General features: G+C 36.7%; 1 protein-coding gene across 1 annotated transcript; it reads right to left on the bottom strand.

Moving 5' to 3' along the window:
* Positions 1–3,014: 3,014 nt before the first annotated feature.
* On the bottom strand, positions 3,015–23,547 carry LOC147839806 (sodium- and chloride-dependent GABA transporter 2-like). The gene is made up of 15 exons (XM_087293382.1): positions 22,100–23,547; positions 18,781–18,915; positions 18,343–18,483; positions 17,989–18,076; positions 16,304–16,436; positions 13,280–13,414; positions 11,747–11,850; positions 11,529–11,653; positions 10,986–11,098; positions 6,988–7,125; positions 6,593–6,695; positions 6,407–6,507; positions 5,286–5,456; positions 3,648–4,914; positions 3,015–3,162 (listed from the first exon to the last, which is right to left on the bottom strand). The coding sequence occupies exons 1-14, from the start codon at positions 22,236–22,238 to the stop codon at positions 4,792–4,794; spliced, it is 1,749 nt and encodes a 582-aa protein (XP_087149508.1). The 5' UTR covers positions 22,239–23,547; the 3' UTR covers positions 3,015–3,162; positions 3,648–4,791.
* Positions 23,548–23,746: the final 199 nt, after the last annotated feature.

Genomic DNA, 23,746 nt, shown 5'->3' with positions numbered 1-23,746 from the left:
CAAGGTACTTCTACACGGTCAGGTATTAATCTCTAACTCCTAATTGATGTTGTACATTTCTGAATTGGCTTATTTTGTTTAATTATGTGAATTGGAATAAAAAATCTTTGCCTGACAAATGAATGTAAAATTCTTGTTTAACTCCAATATTTCCTGAAATCTTAGAAACTAGTAGATTGTTTAGGCGGATGTTTGTGCTCCCATTACGACCAGAATTTTTTCATACATTCAGGCTCAATGGATGGAGCATAGGCACAGCATTAGAGACCTGTTGATTTCTGACAATCACTAACTTAGTATGATATAAACTAGTGGCTTAATCAAACTTTCTTTGTGTATGAGCAAGCATGGGGCGGACTAATATTACTTAAAGGGAATTAGTTTACAGTTATATCCTCTATCTAAGAATCAGAACTGCTGAGGATGTGTCTGTAAGCAGATGTAACTGGCCAGCATATGACTTTAAGCGACTGAATGATGAACCATTAAGTGAAAATAAAGATTTATTAGGTCAATCAATCTAAATTAGACCAAATCACAACCAATAAGGTGATCAGCTTGAATTGGATAAATCAAAACTTTTATTATTATAATTTAGAGTCAGATTAAATTTAAAGTTGGAAACAAAATAAAATAATTATTTTAACAAGTAAAAATATTTATTTTCACCTGTGCTAAAAAGGCTTGCATGCATTTAATGCTGTTAGTTGTGCCATAGGACTAATCCTTAGATCATTGTGCAGAAATAATATTGTGAATTAATATTGTGTTTGACACCCAGGAGCTTGGAGGACTGCATCCATACATATCTGCAATGACTCAAATAACTCATTAATGCCTCTTCCTTCATCTTACCCCAGACATGTTCAATAATCTTCGTGTCTGGATCCTGGAGCACCTTGACCTTCTTTGCTTTCACTAACGTTGATGTGGAAGCTGAAGTATGAGGAAGAGTGCTATCCTGCTGAAGAATTTGCCCTCTCCTCTTCACTCGCCCCCATGCTAAATGTAACCCCAAACCATGATTTTTCCTTCACCAAACTTGACTGATTTCTGTGAAAATCTTGCGAGTTCCAATAGGTCCTCTGCAGTATTTGTGATGATTGGGATGCAGTTCAGCAGATGACTCAGCGGAAAAATCTACGTTGTGCTACTTTTCCAAATGATCAAATAGAAGTCAAGTTATTATTTGTTGCTCTTACAACTGGGATCAACGACAAGACTTTTGTCAGGTAGTGTATGCTCAAATTAACCATACTATAGAAAAGCCAGGTTTGAAAGCACCCCACATCTTTTCTATGTGATCCTGTTTTGGTATATTTATCTTCACTAGCAAAAAACAGATATGTTCAAAACCTGCATTTATGTTATATCATACCTCCTCCATTCCAGTAGCAGAGCTAAGGAAACCTCCTCACATTACCCAGTCCAACCAAAGTTCCTGCCACAGCCAGAAGAAACTACTTTTTTCTACTCAAGAACCCTCACTCCTCTATTTGTCTTTTATTGTGTTCATTTCTTCACTTCCCGTTTCCAACGATCAAGCTGTCAGCTGCAACCATGTAAAAGTGGAGGAAAAATGACCTAATCTGAAAAAGTTATGAGTGAGCCCAAAATGGATAAGCCTGAAGGTTGGGTGAGTCTCAGGTGAAACATGGAATGCAAAGTAATTTATTTAAATGTGTACATTTAACTATGTAAAACATATGCATGCACACAATGAACTGCTCTTACCGACATTTAAAAGTTTTACTGTAACCTATCACTGAACCTGTGTAAAATTTATCATGTGTTTATGATGTGTTTTGAACATTTAAATGGCTGTTTTGATACAGTTTTGTTCCCATTGCTTTTTTCTTTTTTTACATCTTATGTGGTATTGCTTAATGAGAGTATTTAATTATTTATGTTTGTGTTTTTGGGAGTTGTGAAACTTTTAGAAAGCTTTTAGTGCTAGTTCTACCAGAAAGACCCAATGTCAAGTCACTCATCACAATCAGTTCCAGTCAATAGCCAAGAGACACAACCCAGCCAAGAATTCTGGCCCAGATTTGGCAAAAGGAGGCATAGCAGGCATTCGTCCGGCACTGGCATACAGCATGTGGGCCAAACATGGCCCAGGTTTGGCTAAGGTGTCACCGTCTTACAGGCGGCACACGAGACTTGGCCTGATATCAAATGTAGTATTTGGCCCAGATGTTAAAATGTATATGTGGGCCACGTTAATTTGGCCTATCTTGACCCTCTTTTAAAATACATTTAAATCATTTTGAGCAAAGAAAAAAGATCAATCTGGTCTCTATGGTTGTGCTCTAGAAAAAGCACAACCATAGAGTGAAATGCTTCATGGGTTTATAAAAAACATATCTGTCATGACACACCAACATATCTGGCTCAGTTATGGGTTATTAAATTGGTTGAGACTTGGCCCAGATATGGTCCATGTTTGCCTCTTGTATGGAAGCCAGACTTGCTACAGTGACGTACCGTAATTCACTGCGGCATGTGGGCCAAGCAAATGATGTGGGCCAGATCTGGGCCAGATAAATTTTGCTATGGAGGAAGGAATATATAAGCTGTCCATTCATTCCATTGCAGATACTGATGTGGATGTTCAGCCATCATCCTTTCCACCACCAACAGGTTGGCCCTGTCCAGGGGGGTAGGCTGCACCCTGCCTTTGTCCTTGGCAGTCATAGCTGGATCTAAAAGATTCCAATTCAAGCTACAGACAGGGTCTCCGCCAAAGAAATCCTGTTTTGTTAAATGTTATTTTTATCAAATAATACTCATCCAATAAATGTAATTCAATATCGTTTATCTCCCTGGTCTTTCTGGTATAACTGTGACTCAGTGCAGACCAACAAATATCAATCATTCAGCATGTGCATTTAATAATGTTAAAGAGGTTTAATATGCATTAATTAAACTGCAAAGCTTTCCATTTCATTGGAGTGCAGTGTTGTGAGTTAAAGATTAAAATGTTGCTGGTATATGAAACATTTTAAGTAATGAAGAATTTAGCTATAATGTTCTTTTAAAGGCGTAGTAAAATAAATATATTAATATTATTAGTTCTGCTTTTGTTTATAAATTTGATGATGTACAATGAGGATGTTTTAATGTTTCATTTTTTCATACTTCGTGTGCCCCAATGTGTAGCTCCCCACATAGCAAAATTGGCCCAGCTCTGGCCCACAAGGGCCAAACACAGACCATATCTGGGCCAAGTCTCAGCCAAGTTAATAACTCATAACTGGGCCTGAACTGGGCCAGATAGGTTGGTGTGTCACGATTGCAATGAATTTGATAAACCCATGGAGTGATGCTCTTTAGGCACACTATGGGCACGCTTTTTCTCAGAGTGACCTGATTGGTAGATTTTTTTTTCTTTACTCAAAAATTATTTTAGTGTATTTTAAATGTGGGTCAAGACTGGCCAAACTCACATGGCTCACTTATCAAATTTTTTAAATCTATGCCAAATACTACGTTTTTCATCTGGCCCAAATCTTGTGTGCCGCCTTAAAGACGGTACCACCTCTGCCAAACCCGGGCCATGTTTGGCCCACATGCTGTATGCCAGTGCCGGATGAATGCCTGCTGTGCCAGCTTTATGCCAAATCTGGGCCAGAATTCTTTGCTACTAGGGTCATCATTGCTCATCAGTGCCCCAAATTCATGCACACGACCTACTGATGAACGACCTCAAGACTAGACAGAGCATTTTGTTTGTGTTTAGGGAAAGGTGGGGCACAGAGCCCTTCTATACCTCCAAAATGGGAAATAGGAGAAAAGGTTTGATAAACCCTGATATAGAGGAACCTCGGAGGGTCAAAACTCAAATGTAATTGCCATTGTGCAGCAGAAGCCATGGCCTAGCTCAGCTATCGTCTTTATTTCAAACTGAAATATTAAAATACTAAAAAATAAATAAATAATAATAATAATAATAGTAAATTGGTGGTTCATTCTGCTGTGGCAAGCTTTAAAAATTAAGGGATTAAGCCAAAGGAAAATTAATGAATGAAAGTGCAACATACAGTTACTACCCCTCATTTATCATCTCATTAAGATGCAGAAGTGCATTCCAAAAAGAAGCTTATTTGGCCCTTACATGTACAGAAGCTTTGTAAAAATATTTTGCACAATACAAATAAAACAGATATAAATATTAATTTCAGCAAATAAACTCCCTTAATGTACCTTTATTAGGATTTTCATGTTAATGTGTACTTTCAGAGTCTCATTTAGGGAAACCTGAGATAAATAAGTATATCTCTGAAAATAAATAGGTAAGTAAATACTGAGCTACTGTGCAACATATATATTTTTAAATAAATGATATAGCTCATGATCCACAAATGTTTTTACATTGAATAAAACTTTTCATTTGCATCTTTGGCCTTTTATGTTTGTGCTCTATCGCTTGTGTTTTTACCTCTTAACATTAAACTTTGCACTTTTATAAGCATTTTTAATAGTTGTAAAGGATAAATGATCTACAATGGTCATATAAATTACAGCAAAAAAGGTATTGAGCTTTTATGTTATTTATGGCTTTATTTTTAGATTGATCTTTACCATCACTAGACAGGCTACATTTCAAAACTTCACTCTGAAGGCTAGTTACTATGTTTTTTTTTTTGGCAATACTATACTTATTTAACTATTACAATTATCACTTTTTGTGAAACTTACCAAAGATTTAACCCATGGCTAAAAACTCAAACATATTGAAGAAAAGACAGACTGTCATCCAGAAACATTATAGCTATGGTTATTTTATCATCATATTTTTTGCATAATTTCTTTTTCAGGTACATAAATGTTTAGTTGAAATAGCTCCTGACTGAGTCTTCCATCTCTGCAGTAAAAATTTGTTTGTGTAGGAATACACAAGTGGTGCCAACGCTGTCAAAAACAGACAAAAGAAACAATATTAGGATTTTAGACATTTAATTTTGGTTTGGTAAGCTTGCTTTGCTTAAATTGTTAGTTTGCATCTTTTGCAGTATTACCAGTCTAATTTTACTACACTCAAAAAAAAAAAAAAACATTTAATGAGCTGAAACAACACAATTCTTTATTGTTAAACTTATTTTTTTCATGTTCAATCCACATACATTTTTTTAAAAGTGTTAACTTAATCGATTTGTGTTGGGACAACATGAATGACTTGTGTGGAATCCTGCACTTTTTACAGTGTACGAATAAATTAAACAATTACCATAAATGTTAGATGTGTAATCCTGATGAATGCATGAATGTGTTTTCATCCTCACCTGTTTCAGGCTTCCTTTCCCAGCACACATTCGACCCAGTGCCCATCCAGGCACCAGTAAAATAGAGGACAAAGCCATTGACCAGCCTAGTGCATATGCCCAGTCTGGGTACACATACCAGCGGTTAAAAGTCAGAGGTGTGTACTTCACAATAGAGTAAACAAAAGAAACCTAAAAAAAACAAAAACAAAAGAAAGCAATTGTAAAGAAAAAATAAAACAAATATAATAAATATATTATTAATACTTATAATATAAAAATACATTTTTAATAATTAAATTATCATAAATCTTCAATCAAGTGAAAGAAGCCTGCAAGTTTGTTTGGTTAAAGCTCCACAGACTTCCATTCAAACGCATGCAAATGCAGCAAACTGGAAGAGCCAGCTTGTACGACAGGGTAAATTCTCAACTGCAAAATCAGGTCACATGATTGGGTGAGACCAAAAGAAGATCAAAATGTGACATCTTTGTACAAAAATGTAAAATATGGAATAATCACTTAGGCCCAATCCCAGTTCTAATTTTGTATGGTTTAAAAAGAATTAAAAACTGCTTTTATTCTAGCCAAAATAAAACAAAGAAGACTTTCTCCAGAAGAAAAAATATTATCTGAAATAATATATATGAAAATATATGAAAATTTCCTTGCTCTGTTAAACATCATTTGGGAAATATTTAAAAAAAGAAAATAAATTAAAAGGGGGGCTAATATGTTTTGCTTTCAGTGTGATTTTTGATCATTAATCTAATTAGGGAACATTTTAAAAAAGAATAAGTGAAGTTTATTTATAAACTAATTTTGAGAGGATCACATGCTTATGATTGCTCGTGGCTGGTCCCACATTATTTATGATTAACCAATCAGATAATTCCTAAGTTCATAACAATCCCTAGTTTATAACAATCCCTAACTGCTCTTTAGCTTCAAACAGCATGGGAGTTCTCAAGATCAAGCTCAAACTCCCCTCTCGCCCTGCAAACGCAAGGGAGTACTGGGTTCGAGGATCTTTTGAGCTCAGGGCTCTCTCCTGGGACAGCATGCCAAACACGCTTTATAATCAATCATCCGCTAAGTGTGAACTCTTGAAACATTTATAAATCCTAGATAGAGATACAAACCAGGGACACAAGAGGAGTCAGATATTTCCAGCACAGCATGAATATGTAGTTGGGTCGTGACTTTGTCATGTCTTCAATAACGTCAAACATTTTCTCAGCCCCTGTGGTCAATAGGGAAAAATTGAGCAACTATTGTCATTGCAGTCGTTTGCTAAGATCAGTTTCTGTAGCTTGATTGAAACTCACCAAAGATCCAACCGATGGCCAGAGATTCAAACAGAGACAAGAACAAAAGACAGGCTCCACTACAGGCATAGTAGTCAAACAACTGGAATACATACATCCCCCCCTGTAGGTCACAATACAACAATAAAACAAGATATATATTATATATAAGTCAGAATTATTAGCCCTCTTGTTAAATTTGATTAGGTTTTTTTCTGTGTTTTTAACACATTTCTAAACATAATAGTTTTAATAACTCATTTCTAATAACTAATTTCATTATCTTATTTTACTAGATACTTTTCAAGATACTAGTATTTAGCTTAAAGTGCAATATAAAGGCTTACATGTCCTGTTGCTGTTTTGCTGTCATATTTACAGAAACACACACACAGACACACACACACTCCCCTGACCTCTGTAACCATGCTGATTTGCCCGAAGAAACAAGTGAGACAGAAGAGTAGGAGAAAAATTTCTCGGCGACCAGCTCTGCGCAGAACCCCAGGGAACAAGTCCATCACTGATGTAATCACACACTCCACTGAAACAAACTTTAAAGGATTTAACAGAAATGCTTTACATATATAAACATTGCATGTATGAGGCACATTTAAATGACATATTTACACATATCTTTAGCAAGTGTCAATAAAAAAAACTATTGTGAAATGACAGCTTTTCCATATTGTTTTGCGACTAAAACATGTCCTCTAATGATAAGTTATTTTCATAGACAGGTATTAATGTAGGTTTAAATATTACGGTCAAATCAATATTATTTTTTACAGATGGAGATGTACACGTTATGCAAGCTTTGATGATAATGCAAGCGTCCTGTACTACACAAATAACATATGCAGTTTAAACATGGCATAATGGATTAAAGGGCACCTATTTCACCCCCTTTTCAAGATTTAAGATTTATTCACCCCCAGGTGCTTCAAAACATTTAAGATAAATCTTTTGTGTCTCCAGAATGTGTTTGTAAAGTTTCAGCTCAAAACACTGATCAGATTATTTATTATACCTTTGTGTATATCGGAAATTTGCAGCCTGATCTCACGAGAAAACGTAAGTATTTTACGTTTTGGCAGTTTAGTGGCTAATTCGTACGAATTCGAACGAGTTCAGTTGTAAGAAAATGTACGATTTTAAAAAGGAGGCATGGCACCTAACCCCACCCCTAAACCCAACTGTCATTGGGGGATACGCAAATCGTACTAAAATGTACGAATTAGCCACTAAATGAAAAAGTTGCGAATTGCCGTGAGATTGTGTTGGAAATTTGAGCTGTTTTGACTTTGTAGCTATTTTTGTTGCGTGTACCTTTAATGCAAATGAGCTGGTTCTCCCCGCCCACCATTCCCACGTGTGTGTAAGAGCCAAAGAGATCGCTCACTTTTGCCAAAGAGCTTAGAGTCACCAAGAGATAACAATAGAACGTTCCACTGCAACAGCGGCGCCCAGCAACAGCCCTGCGATTTCGCCATTTTAGAGTAAAAGCAATCGGCCATCCATTGGATCTCATTGCTGTTGTAGCTGCTTTTTTATTTATTTATTTATTTAAAAAGCGCATTAAAGCTGAGATACAACCTGAAAGACGACACTACAACACTTACTATCACAATCATCAGCACTTTTAATAGTTTATTTTAGACTTAATGTTTACATTTTAACTATACTTAGTTTCTTGCAACTGTGACTTTTAGGTGAAATTACTTTAAACCAGGGATTCTCAATGAGTGGGCCTCAGCGATCCTGCAGGTGGGCCGCGAGATTTAAATGAACTTAAATGTTATACTATAATTACTTGATTTTATTATTAACTGTCATATTAAAATGATCAAAGTAATGGCAATTCCCATTTTCTGTGATTGAATAAGCTCATTCGGACTCTGTGCAAAAACAGCCTCACTGTTAAATACAGACATGTGGCTTAAATTTCCAAACAGCTGCATGTCAACTAGGACTACATCCTCAGTTGTATAAAATCAAACCGTCACGCAAATATAAGGGTAATGATGATTAGAGTTATATTAACCAGCTCATCCGTGCCTGACTCGTACTGTATCAGGGTCGCAGAAGTCGGTTGATTCGTGTTCCCTTTTTGTAAACACTGTAAAATATCAGCATAGTTGTCCAAATGAATGCCCTGTGAATGTTTTATAATTCAGCGAACTCCAATGATATCCAGCTACAAACCCAACCACCTTCAGATTGATGTGTTTCAACAGATTTAGAGTGTTTTTACTGTGTTTTACATTCATTTTTAATGGATATGAATAGTAGATAAATATATGAATAGTAGTCAGTCTAATTCAAAGCATGCAGCTGCTTTTTTGCCATTTCTTGTAGTCCTGTCAGGTTCATTTACTGAAGAAAAGGCCCAATTACTCTGCAGTTGTAAAAAAATAACTGAAATAAAGAATTCATTAACTTTAAATGTCTGTGCATTTTTTATATAAAAAAATCTATATTATTACATTTTACATTTATTTTTTATAAAATGATGTAGAAAAATAAAAGAATAACACAAGGCAAATAATATATATAGCTTTAAAATAAGCATTTTCTCTAAACAATCAGTTTGGGCCTTAAAAAAAATTCAGAGAGTGATGTGGGCCTTGAAATTAAAAAGTTTGAGAACCCTTGTTATAAACTACTTTAATGTAATAGTTTACGCACTGGCATAATATAAATTAATACTGACATGTTAAATTAAGGCGAGGCAGTGGCGCAGTAGTGCTGTCACCTCACAGCAAGAAGGTCGCTGGGTCGCTGGTTCGAACCTCGGCTCAGTTGGCGTTTCTGTGTGGAGTTTGCATGTTCTCCCTGCCTTCGCGTGGGTTTCCTCCGGGTGCTCCGGTTTCCCCCACAGTACAAAGCTATGCGGTACAGGTGAATTGGGTAGGCTAAATTGTCCGTAGTGTGTGAATGTGTGTGTGGATGTTTCCCAGAGATGGGTTGCGGCTGGAAGGGCATCTGCTGCGTAAAAACTTGCTGGATAAGTTGGCGGTTCATTCTGCTGTGGCGACCCCGGATTAATAAAGGGACTAAGCTGACAAGAAAATGAATGAATGTTAAATTAAATTAACATGACTTTCAAAATGGGATGCTGATAACAGAGTGACAGTACACTTTTTGTTGCAGTATTGTATTCTATTGTTATAATACAACACACACACACCTTTGTTTATATTATATGATTATTAATGTCTCCTGAGCTCAATCCAATTAACATGGGGAATTTTGAAGAGATATCAATATGAACATTTCTTTGAGCAATTCTAAAAGAGGGGTCATTTTTGAAGAATGTAAAAGATATATGTTGCTAAATTAAGCTAACTTGTTCATTCCATGCCTAGAAGTCTTGGTGCTGTCATTAAAAATCACGGAGGCCATACAAACTAGATAAAGTAGTTTTTGATGTGGGGCATGTCTTAAGTTAAACAGAAATTGTATAAAAATTTTCATTTTCATTCTTTTCATTGATATATTGTTTAAAATGTTGCTTTTCATTGGGGCTGTATGAATATGTAATATTTGAAATCATATTTAACTCAATATTTTAATTCATTCTAACGTTATTTGTGCTTTTGTTCTGTTGGAATTTTCAGACTGAAAACAAAATCAACAGACTGATATTCATGCTGGCGGCACAGTGGCTCAGTGATTGGCACCTTACAGCAAGAAAGTCTCTGGTTCGAGGCTTGGCCGGGCCAGTTGGCATTTCTGTGTGGAGTTTGCATGTTCTCCATGTGTTGGCGTGAGTTTCCTCGGGGTGCTCTGATTTCCCCCACAGTCCAAAGACATGCATAAACTAAATTAGCTGTAGTGTATGAGTGTGAGTATGAATGAATGTGTATGGGTGTATTGTAGTTATGGGTTGCAGCTGGAAGGGCATCCGTTGCGTAAAACATATGCCAAAATCGTTGGCAATTCCAGCATATGCATTAATAAAATTTGATTGAAAGAATATTCATGCTTTCTGATGCTTGAAATGGACTAAGGGCATTGCATTGTGCATTTTAGTGCAATTTAAATTCTGTGTTCATGTGCTTGCCTGTATGCAGAATATATTTTACAAACTGTGTAAATATGGTATCTAAATAAAAGTTGCTTTTACACCGCCACAAAGAAAGATTATGCTACATATGCCATGTGGCCTTTCAATAAGTTTCTATTGCAGCTTTGCTGCATTTTATGAATTGCACTAAAAAAAGGTTGGTTTTGTGTTTTCATATTTTGAGTTTCAATTTGCGCAATTCGAAGAGTAATGGAAACGCACCAACAGTTACATTGAAAAATCTGCTCGTAAAATGCTTATTTGAAAATTATTCAGGATGTACAAATGTTATAATTAAAACAAGGGAGATTTTATGAATATACTGTATGTGATAGTTTAGCTCACCTGTGAATCTAGGCCTAGCAAAATAATCATGATGAAGAAACAAGCAGCCCACAACTGAGGAAAAGGCATCATAGCTACTGCCTGTGGATAAGCAATGAATGCTAGTCCTGGACCTGAGAGAAAAAAGAGAGATCATTAGCCACAATTGGGGGACAATTCATGGCTTCTTTTTAAGACTACATGCACTTTATGTGACTGGCCACTGATTTTAAGCATTTAATGTTCTTAGGCTTGGTTTCACAGACAGTGTTAACTAGTGACTAAGTCAGAATTAGTCCAAAGTTCAACTAGCGCCTTCAAGTAGTTACTTTTTATTTGGCTTAGAAAGAATCTTGGAATTACTGAATTACTGGTGCCCACCTTTAGACAAAACAAAGACACTATAAAAAAGATTAGAACGATCAGTTTCTTTTAGTTAAACAGCTCATGCTTATATTTAAGTCTAAGACTTGGCTTAGTCTTGTGAACCAGGGGTTATTAATTCTGACTTCATTTTTCTTATGACATGTCCTTAGTTTTTTTGTTATGATTTTCTTGCAGTACCTGATTCTGCTACCTCTCCAATAGGGACGCCCTGCACATGTGCCATGAAGCCCAAGACTGAGAACACAGCAAAACCAGCCACAAAACTGGTGCCACTGTTCAGAAGGCAAAGCCAAAAGCAGTCTCTGATGGACATATTATAAAAAACATAAAAAATATATCAGATTCAGCAATTAATCTGTGCACTTATTCTTTCTTTATGTGGCACCAATACTGACCTGTAGCAGTTGTTGCTGTATTGATTATAGCTGCCAAGTGTAATCAGAATGCCACAGCACACACCATAGGAGTAAAAGATCTGAGTTCCTGCCTCCATCCAAACCTAAACAGACACACGACAACCAAATTTGCATATATGTTTTGTTGATTTAAATTGTGTTATTCCTTACATAAGAAAATACTTCAAACTGCCTTTACATTCTTAATTATATTGTACGAAGTACTTTTGTTTGAATGTCTTATTACCTTTATGTTTATTAAAGGGTACCCTGGGTATGTATGACATGTATGACTTAATATAATGTATATCAGGGGTCACCAAACAAGTTCCTGGAGGGCCGGTATCCTGCTGATTTTAGCTCCAACCCTAATCAAACACACCTCAACAAGCTAATCAAGGTCCTACTAGGTGTAAGTGAAACCCCCAGGCAGGTGTGTTGAGGCAAGTTGGAGCTAAACCCTGCAGGGACACCAGCCCTCCAGAACTGAGATTGGTGACCCCTGATGTAAATGGTGTCTCTACAGGCAGCACGGTGGCTCAGTGGTTAGCACTGTCATCTTCAAGTACCAGCTGAGCCAGTTGGCATTTCTGTGTAGAGTTTGCATGTTTCTGGGTGATCCAGTTTCCTCCACAGTCCAAAGACATGCGGTATAGGTGAATTGGATGAATTAAACTAGTCGTAGTGTATGAGTATGTGTGAATGAGTGTATATGTGGTTTCCCAGTACAGGGTTGTGGTTGGAAGGGCATACACTGCGTGAAACATACTAGAATAATTTCATCCCACTGTGGTGACCCCTGATAAAATAGAGACTCTAAGCTGAAGGAAAATGAACGAATGGTGCTCTTTGTTAAATATGTAGAAAAAATGCTATTCAAAAACATTATTAAAAAAATCCACATTATGTTGGACAGTGGGTGCAACCAATATTTTCAGGGATGTTATCTGGTGCTGTGCCTCTGGAGTTATCTATCAGTTCCCGCCATAAACACACCAAAATTATTTCAGTTGCAACCCTGACCAAACACAACTGTCTGTAATTCAAGAGTTCACACTTATATATTGTTTGAAAATATTAGCAGGTTTGGCATGCTGTCCCAGGAGAGAACCCTAAGCTTGGAGATAGTTGAGCCCAGGGCTCCCGTCTGGTCGATAGAGCATGTAAGGGGAGTATAAGATCAGGTGGTTCTCGAGAGCTCCCCTTGGTAAAGGAGGAAAGGGGAAGAAAGGGTGTATGGTGGGGGGGGGGGGGTCTCTTCAGAAAACGAAGGTATGGAAGTAGTTCTAGCTAGGCTACTTATAGTGAGTTTGTATTAATCTGATAGGCTAACTAATGAATGTTGATGGGTGACCAGCTGTAGTCAATCATATCATGTGCTCCTTTTGAAATTAGTTTGTGCAACTTCACTTATCAAGTGCTGCTTAAGGGCATAATTAATTGGTTCAAGTGTGTTTGATCAGGGTTGGAGCTGAAATCTGCAGGAAGGCAGTTCTCCAGGATCAGAGTTGGTGACCCCTGGTGTAGAGCTACCTGTGGATCAGAGAGACGAGCTGGTTCAGGGTACAAGTAAAACACAAGCCCCTGCAGAGCTCCAGGCAGAGTCAACCCACGAATCAGCAACACAAGCAGCATCACGTAAGGAAATGTGACTGTGAAATACACAACCTACAAGTGAAGTATAACATATTAATAGTGAGAGTATAAACAAATATAAACTAAAACATCAATTAATCGAAATTAAATTAAATGATTTTGATGCCAGTTTATGATGCTTTTATTCTTACAATATATGATTTCATGTCAATGGTACTTGCAACCATTTGCAAGTCACTCTTGTCAGTTGTTTTTGTACAGTGTCGCTCAAAGTCTGAAGACTCCATTGGAATTTGTGATTTAGAACTCAATGTCTGATTGTACTATAGTGAAGCTGATTCTTTGGGAATTTTTGTGAATAATACGACACAGGATGATCATCTTCTTCAGCATCTTCGCATCTACCTACAACTTAAAAGGCAGATTAAAATTGAGGCTGAAAGAATGAGGGCATTGCATAAGGTGTCCTGCTAGAAAAAAAGAATAAAAGAAAGAAATCACTAGCTCTCTACCACCCCTTTTGCTTTTAAAGACAGCAGCATGCAAAAACTGCTGTCTAACATCCAGAACTACGCAGCATACTCGGATGGCATGGTCATATGTACTAATTATTGGAAGGATCATTTAAATACACTTGAGATACATACTCTGTACTAATAGTTTTTTTTTTTAGAGCTTGGCTAAACCTTCACTTACGTTGAATTTGACTAAATGTAAATTAGCAAAATCAGTTGTGATTTGTCTTGAGAAAAAGATCAGCCACGGTTATTGCCAACACAATCTCATGGCAATTTTAACTTTTTTTGGTTCAGTGGCTAATTCGTACGATCTTATTCATTCAATTTAGAATGATTTGCTTATTCCCCAATGGAGATTGGGTTTAGGGGTGGGGATGGGTACCACACCACCCATTTCAGTATTTCACACTTAGTTGATGATTTATAAAAGCTTGTTTGGCATGCTGTCCCGGGAGAGAGCCCCGAGCTCAAGGACTCCTCGAGTCCGGGGCTTCCTCCCAGTTGGCAGAGCGAGAGGGGAGCCTGAGCTCGGTGGATCTCAGAACTCCCCTGCTGCTGTAGCTAAGGGAACACAAGGGTTAGATAAATGCTTGAATTTTATGTATATTGAATGTCTTTGGATGGTGGGAGGAAACCGGAGCGCCCGGGGAAAACCCACGCGGACATGGGGGGAACATACAAACTCCTCACAGAAACACTCACCGGTCCTGGGGAGCCAGGGCTGGCGGTGTTCTTGCTGTGGGGCTTGCAGTGCTAACCACTGGGCCGCCGTGTCACCCAGTCAGAGGTAAAAGAGGAGGAAAAGGGGAGGAGGGGGGTTTCTTCCAAACGAAGATAAAGTGAATTGAAAACTGTGGTCATTTATAGTAGCTTAGGTCTCGAATGATTGGAAGATACTGATTAGCAAATTCGAGACCAGCCGTGATAAATCATAAGCACGTGATCCTCTCGAAATTAGTTTATGAATAAACTTCACTTAAAACATTTTCATACGACAGAACTCTTTTGAATTCATTAGCCACTAAATTGACAGAACATGAAATAGTTAAGTTTCCTCGTGAGATCAGGCTGGTATTGACGGTTAAAGCAAAAATTGTTGCCATGTTAGAATTTCTTACTCCTGTGAATAAACAGCAGTCAATACTGGGTATTACAGGGAGGTTTTGCAGAAATATTGTTTGAATTGTATCTCCATTGAGTTGTATTCTTTTGCTGAGTTCAGAATGCATGATTTTAGCCTCGATTTTGACTCACCAACTGTCAGATATTTGGCATGCTAAATATCTGGACCTGTCAATGAGAAAGCAGCATCCACTATGGGTATCTACAGCCAGCAGGAGGTTGGGGAGAAGTTAAAATGGTTTCTTTTTGGTCTATTTGAACCCAAGAAATGGAGGAAAAACTAGTGAAAATTTGGCAAAAGCACCTGTGTTTGTTTGACGTGTCATCTGAGCGCTATTACAACCGGCTTGAAAAAGAATTTTTTTTTTAAGAAAAATGGCTACTTCTTTTCAAAACCCAAGTGAGCAAAAAAAGTTCATTTTCTTCCCCACTAAAGGCTTCTTTTTCAGTATTAAAAACAGAAGATGTACTAGCCTATGTTACCCATGTATAGCTCATGTTGTTTCCATGTCACTTCTCGGGTGTGTTTGGTTGTGAGATGTAGTTTGCGGACCGAGACAAAGTTGTCGGTGATTCTTCCTATATTGTAAAGTCATGCAGTGTGAAACGCTTGCAGTGTAAACACTGCAGCGACGGAACGCAACCCCAGATATACATGTAGTGTGAAAACATCTGTGATGCCACTTCTCTGAAAATCGTGCAGTCTAAACTTGTCCTTAGTGTCTCCAAAAAGTTTGTGTCGTCTCCAGAATGTGAACATGCTTCTGTAGCAGCGAAGAACATCCTATGCAACGGCCCCCATTCTCTCAGGCGCCAATCTGCCTTTTAAGTTGCAGGTGAATGCAAGAGCAACCAGATGCGAAACAGTGTTGATGCAAGAGGATTCTGAGCGAGTTCATCATCCTGTCTCCTACTAAAAGAAATGCAAAAAAAAAAAAAAATCAAATGAAATAATTAAAGAAAAGTTTAATTTGTTTTGCGAAAAAATTGAATGTTCTTTAACCTTAACACTTGTATTTTGCCTCTATCCGAACTTATTCTGAGTTTGTTGCAGCCAACAAGAAATTAATTTTCACATTTCTAAAATAGATTGAAGTTTCAGTAAAAACTCTGGAAATCTTTTCTTTGTGTTTGTCAATTAAAGACAAGTTTAAGAGAATTCAGAAGAAAAATCTCGATTTCATTGTATTTTACAGGATGTCCAAACCTTTTTGGAATTGGATTTATAACAAAAGTCCAACACAAGCACAAAGTTAATTTTCAAAAGCAATACAAAACACAAATCCATAGGCTCACATTTTCAAATAATATTCTTACACACCTTGCCTGTAGATTTGATTCCTTTCCAGATGCAGAAATAACATATTATCCACACTGCAATGAGACACAGAAGTATCTCCCAGTTGATCTTACCAACCTCCTCAATACCTCCAGACAGAGACAGAACTCTGCGTCTGTAGAGTGTGCCAACATACAATTTACCTTGTTGCAGTTTGTAAAGGTTTAACATTTGCAATTTTATATAACATTCAGTTTATTGTTAACTATGGTTTCATTTAATTCCTGGAGTGAATTAACTGGAGCAATGACTTAATCGTCTGAGGCCTGTTGCAAAAAACAGTTTGAACTTCAGGTTGCAGAGTAATTTTCGGGTTGACAAATCCAAAGAAATGCAAACTGGTTAATATCAGGTTAAGTTGTTTATCAACGCTTGATATAAACATTCTGTTAAGTCAAGGTTTAACCTAGAGTTAGTAATTAACCCTGGAATGCATGCACATGATGTGACACGTGCAGCAAAGAGCCAATCACATGGCACACAAGAGAGTCAGAGAGTCAAAATATTGAATGCTTAAACACAGTTAATACAGTGAAAGTTTGAGAAGGCAAGCTTAAGGAAAAATTATTATTTCAATGCAAATCAATCATTTATTTTTACAGGCTAATGTAGGTAGGTTCACAGACTCAAAAGGCATCCATTTAAAACATTTATATATTAACACTAATTTATAGGTTAAAATTTAAATGTAAATGCAAAACTTTATAGCAACAAAAAATTAACAGATGCAGCGATGTCTAAACCGTTTTGCATTCTTGAACCTGAAAACTCAAGAGTTTGCTTAATCTAAATGTGAACTTACATGGGTAGAAACCAAAACTGGCTTTATACAACAGGGAGGTATTCCAGAAAGCAGGTTATGTGACATACAGGTACATTTCAGTGTAAGTAAGTGCATAACCTCACTTTTTAGGTTCCAAAAACAGACTGGGGTATGCAAGTCAGCTTAACAACTTACTCACTGAAAATAACCAGTTCTGGAGCGAGTTATGTTCTAGAGTTTGTGTTTTTTAGAGAGGCTACTGAGCAAGCATTGCATGCTTTTTTGATGACGATTGGATGTGGAAGCACAGAATATACAAGATTTTTTCGTCATGTGAGGGTTATAAGTGCACGCATGTTTGTTTTCATATCCAATTGAATATTTTATTGAGCGTTATCATTAAAAAAAAGAATTGTTAATTTATTTAACAAACCTTCTGAAAACTCGTCAAATGTGACAAACCATGGCTCTGTGCTTACCACAGAAAGCATTTAGTGAATGTGTCTTTGTTGTTGCATTAGAGCATTTTCTGTACACTTTTTATATATATAAAGACAAATACGAGTTGTTCCATTCTTCTTGTAGAATAGTGGACAAGACACTACGTGATGCTGGTGGATGAAAATATTTCCTGACTCGATCCTCCCCAAAGTGGCTCAATAATATTTATAAAATCCGTAACTCTATGGTGTGGCAAATAAATCAACAAGCAAAACAAGAGAGGTAGGGAGAACATGACAGGAGAGCACATGGCAACACAAATAAAAGTGTGCTCACTGAAAACACAAGAAACAACACAAGACTAGAGCAGTGTCACAGCTCTTCCACAAACTCAGGAAATACACCACCAAGGTGGCAGAACTGGGACAGTCACTGTAACATTTTTGTATCAATTTATACTTACTCCCAGAACTCAATAGCTGCAGGTGTTGAATTAATCAGGGCTGTCCGGTTGAGAGTCAGATTTTTTGCAGCAAGATTTACACAGCTATCTAAGACAAGCAGATAGCAAAAAAAAAAAAAAAATTAACTAGCCAGTTTAATAAAGGGATTTTCTGTCTTTTTCCCCCCACTGTTTACATGTTTACAAGTTTTTAAAAAATCCAAATGAATCAAATCCAATCACAGATTTGTTTACTGTAAATGCAATCTGCAATCTTATTCAAACATTTATTTTAGTCTATGTTTAAAACTAATTTAAAATCTACATTTTGAACCCATGCATATCTTACATATTTGTAATTAAGCAGATGATCACCTGTGTTCCATATATTGTCACAACTGGCCCAAGGCAGTCGGGGACTGAAAGAATAGATGAGGTAGAAAAGGGCCCAGGCCAGAATGATGATATAATACATGTTGCTGTACAGCAGAATCACCTGCCCTGCATAGCCAATACCTGATAAAAGCAAATACAAAGATATTAAAAAAGAAAATAAATATTAAAATTAAATAGTGAAATATTAAAAGCCACTGTATGCTAAATTTCAATTTGGGAGGGTGAAAAACTACCTATTTTACATATTTACAAATTATATGAAGAGCAGCTATAGTGGACTTAATCAACCTTATGATACCTTATATAAAAAACCTTATGAAAAAATGTTTCGCTAAAGTTTTTAAAATTTATTTTGCTTCTGTACTAATAATATATTTTTCATTAATAAATCAGGCAGTTGTTTTTTAAGACTCTCACCTTCAGCCAGTGGACAGAGACGATTCCAAGATGTAATGCCCCCTTCATGTGTAATCTGTCCCATAGCCGTCTCTAGCAGGAACAGAGGCACCCCGCAGGTCACCACAAACACCAGGTAGGGTATAAGGAACGCTCCTTAAAACATTTTCAGATCAACAATACATTATTAAAAGGAAAATATATTTCTCTATATATTAAATGCTATTATTTCAGCTTTTATTCTATTTAAGTCTGCACTATGTTTGTCGTTTTTATACTTTCTGTACTGGAAGCTCCTATCACAATGACCAATTCCTTGTGTGTGCAAGAACACTTGGCAACAAAGCTCTCTGATCAGATGATTGGCTATTGCTAACATCTTTGCATATAGGAAATCAAATTAATCTCTTATAATTGTGCAATTTTGCTGTACCTAATCATAGTGAATGTTTGAAAATGTGTAATTATAGCAGGCCCGACACTTGCTTCCAGGTGGGCCAAAGTGAGTGTGTGTTTAGAGTGGATACGGAAAGTATTCAGACCCCTTTAATTTTTCATTCTGTTATTTTGCAGCCATTTACTAAAATCATTTACGTTCATTTTTTTTCCTCAATATACACACAACACCCCCAAAAAACACAGAATTGTTGACATTTTTGCAGATTCATTTAAAAAAAAAAAAAAACCCTGAAATATTACATGGTCCTAAGTATTCAGACCCTTCGCTCAGTATTTAGTAGAAGCCTCCTTTTTTTCGAATACAGCCATGTGTCGTCTGGGAAAATTTGCAACAAGTTTTTCACAACTGGATTAGGGGATCCTCTGCTATTCCCCCTCTTCAGTTCTGTCAGGTTGGATGGTAAACATTGGTGGACAGCCATTTTTAGGTCTCTCCAGAGATGCTCAATTAGATTTAAGTTAGGGCTCTGACTGGGCCATTAAAAAGAGCAGTGCCTGGTTTTCTCCACACATACCACTTAGAATTAAGGCCAAAAAGTTCTATCTTAGACCAGAGAATCTTATTTCTCACCATCATTAGGTTTTTTTTTTTTTTTTTAAACAAAATCCACGTAGCCTTTCATGTGTCGGGCCACTCTGCCATAAAGCCCAGACTGGGGGAGGGCTGCAGTGATGGCTGACTTTCTACTTTCCTCCAGCTCCTGATTGCATCTCTGGAACTCAGCCACAGTGATCTTTGGGTTCTTCTTTACCTCTTTCACCAAGGCTCTTCTCCCCCGATAACTCAGTTTGGCCAGGTGACAAGCTCTAGGAAGAGTTCTGGTCATTCCAAACATCTTTCATTTCAGTATTATGGAGGCCACTGTGCTTTTAGGAACCTTAAGTGCAACAGAATTGTTTTTGTATTCTTGGCCAGATCTGTGCCTTGCCACAATTCTGTCTCTGAGCTCTTCTGGCAGTTCTTTCCTCACAATTGTCATTTGCTCTGACAAGCATTAGGAGTGCTAAGGTTTTATATAGACAGGTGTGTGGCTTTCCTAGTCAGGTCTAATCAGTATAATCAAACACAGCTGGACTCAAATGAAGTTGTTGAACCATCTCAAGGATGATCAGAAGAAATGGACCGCACCAGAGTTAAATATAACAAAGGGTCACAGCAAAGGATCCGAATACTTAGGACTATGTTATATTTCAGCTTTTCTTTTTTAATAAACCTGCAAAAATGAAAAAAAAAAAAAATCCTATGTTTTTCTGTCAATATGGGGTGCTGTGTGTACATTAAGGTAAAAATGAACTTAGATGATTTCAGAAAATGTCTGAAATAAAAAAGGGGGAAAAAAGGGGGTCTGAATATTTTCCTTACACATTGTAAAAATCCTAATCTTAAATTGTATATTTTGCCAAAAACAGTCCAAAGTTTTTGTGTTTTTGTTTTGTGTTTGTACTGAGAACATGTAATGCGTTTGCTTGTGACTCATTGACTTTTGAATACACTCAACATCAAATTTGTTTAAAATAACTTTAGTACTTTTGACTAATATACTGGATCTCTGCTTCATTCTTGTCTACCTCTATTACTGACTGCTGCTTATCGAACGTAAAACAGGAGAAGCAGACATGCACGTGGGAACGGTGGGCGAGGAGAACCAGCTCATTTGCATTTCAAGGCACAGCCTCAAAAAACAGCTACAAAATAAATTTTTTATAAGGGTATAATAAATGATCTGATGGGTATTTTGAGCTGAAACTTTACAGACACATCTTGGAGACAGCAAAACTTATCTTGCATCTTGTAAAATAGGTAAAATAGGAGCCCTTTAAAGGGAAATATGGACAACATACAAATCGACATCACTTCACTCTGCTGCCTTATTTAAATAATCAAAACAGTCACATTGGAATAAGAGCTGTTTACATATCAGGTTGTTTGCACGATCCAGTTCAAATAGGGAGGGATGCACACACAGTGAGCCGAGCTCTCGTTTTCAGATATAAACAACTTTACTTTTCAGCATGCCACATGCGCAGGGCCTTAGGTGAACCATCCAACCACACTTTGCACACTTTTCACACTTTGCATAGATTGTTCACATTACAGTAGTAATGGTAGACTATTTATCTGGGACAACCTAAAGCACTGCAGTGGTTTATATTTTTTTTCAGAAAATTATTTAAAATACTTGTATAAGACATAAACTCACCTGACTGTTACTATGACCAAGAACATCCGATAAATTAATCTTTTGAAAATATAACATTTTTTTCAGTTGAAGTCTTTACTGAGCTTAATATGGTAGTGTAATGGCAACTTCTCATTTGAAACAGTTCATCCAAAAATGAAAATCATTTACTCAACCTCACTTGATACAAACATATTTGATGCTATTTGTTAAAAATAAAACTTCTATAGTCCACAACTACTGTATTTTAATCTAAAAGTTCAGTTATATTATGAAAATTTAAGTGACTTGACAGTGACATGCTTCATCCAAGCTACATGTATAACTTGACTTCACTTGCTTGAATTAAGTAGTGACTTGACTTGCTAGAGTCTTGAGCAAAAATTGACTTGATTTGCTTGAGACTTGAAGGTTAAAACTCAAGATTTACTTGTGACCTGCACATATGTGACTTACTCCCACCTCTACCAACTTGGGTTGCAGCATTATGGTTGTATCCATCATTCACAAGTGTGTTTGGAAAGCTTCTGTCTACATTTTAAATACACAATTAAGCTCTCAAATCACAATCAGGCACTTTGTTGAGATTAAAAACACCCACTACAATTCTAGAAAGCAGAGCAAATGATTTTTTCTTAATAAAAAGGACATTATAAAATTAGCATGTTTTAACTAAAATCTGTATTTAGGTTTTATCATACCTCCTCCATTTTTGTAGCAGAGGTAAGGAAACCTCCACACGTTACCCAGTCCAACCACACTTCCTGCCACAGCCAGAAGAAACTCTGCTTTTCTGCCCCAGTATCCTCTCTCTTCTATTTGTCCTTTTATTGCGTTCATTTTTTCTCTCTTAATCTCTTCCAGTTTGCACTGATCCTACTGCCAAATGTAACACTACAAAAGTCAAGGATGAAAGACACCATTTGAATAACAAAAATCAGTGGGCAAGTCTAAAACTGACTGTTTATTCTTCATCATCATGGTCAGCCTCAGGTCGAATATGTAATAATGAGTAATTAATTTCAGGAACATTCAAATTTGTAAAAGGTTCAGCCACTGGAATACATTTATACCGTCCCCCTCCTTGTTCCCTTGTCAGCCTGTATTTAAGTACCCTTGTTTCGCTTGTTGTTTGTCAGTTGTTTTTATTTAATTTTTATTTCAGGTTTTTCACCTTAAATGGACAGGATAGTAGTGAGTATTGACAGGAAAGTGTGGGGAGCAGAGAGAGGGGAAGGATCAGCATAGGACCTCAAGGCAAGAATCAAACTCAGATCGCCATGAGCACTGGAGCACATGTGTCGACACACTAACCGCTACACCATTGGCGCCAACATGTTTGTCAGTTGTTGAATTTGTTTTGGTGTGTGTTTTCTAAAGTATTTAAAAAAGTTTATGGTAACATATTTTTGAAATTGAATTATTATTTAATTAACTCATTACCTTCAACACTGAGTTCAAAACACTTTTCAAATGAGAATTAACATTCAGTCAATTTTGAATTAACTGCACTCATTTCATTTGATACAGTTGACTGTTTAGTTTTACAGTGTAGTTCGGAGTTTTATTAATTCTACCCACATTCACACTATGTGGAATGTACTTTTTTATTGGTTTCTAACGGTAAATGCAAATGTAGTACAGAATTTTGGATGCAGCCATGTGTTTTTCCCCATTGCCACTTTTAGTGCTTACATCATGTGTTGTATTATTTTACTTTTTATTATTCATCATACCAGTTTCTAGTGGAGTTTTTTTTGACTAATAGAATTCCACTTTGACCTCTTCATATGCACTGTAAAAAGTAAAGGTTACAAATACCCTGTTGAGAACTATATTGAGTACTGTATTTGAAGAGCCTCAAAGCTCTTTCTCTCAAAAAGGGGATTCTTGCAGGACCCTTTTGCAGTAATTGGGATCTTTCAGGCACATTTTTATCAATATTGAGGTTTTGGAGTCACTGTTTTTTTACACTAAGACCTTGAAGCATTTTGAAAGTTATTAGAGAAACTCAAATTTTTATCAATATTGAGGTTTTGGAGTCACTGTTTTTTTACACTAAGATCTTGAAGCATTTTGAAAGTTATTAGAGAAACTCAAATTCCAAAAATTAATTACTGTAAGATCTGTAAATTTATATAATGGTTCCTGGTGGACCTCTCTTCTTAAAGCTAGCACTTAAAGGAACCAAGAGATTTTGTCACAATTAAACAGGCCAATTGTAGGGACCAGAAAATGAGATGCATGTACATTTACTTAATATTTACTTAGTTATTTGCGCTTTTAGAATATGAAATTTGGTGTGTTTTTTGTGGCACTCACTATGAATATTGTACGTTAGAATATCA

Source organism: Danio rerio, chromosome 18 (assembly GCF_052040795.2).
Source record: "Danio rerio strain M-AB ecotype USA chromosome 18, GRCz13ab, whole genome shotgun sequence".
Lineage (NCBI taxonomy): Eukaryota > Metazoa > Chordata > Actinopteri > Cypriniformes > Danionidae > Danio > Danio rerio.
The sequence above is the reverse complement of the archived record's forward strand: the minus strand, read 5'-3'. Positions and strand labels throughout refer to the sequence as shown.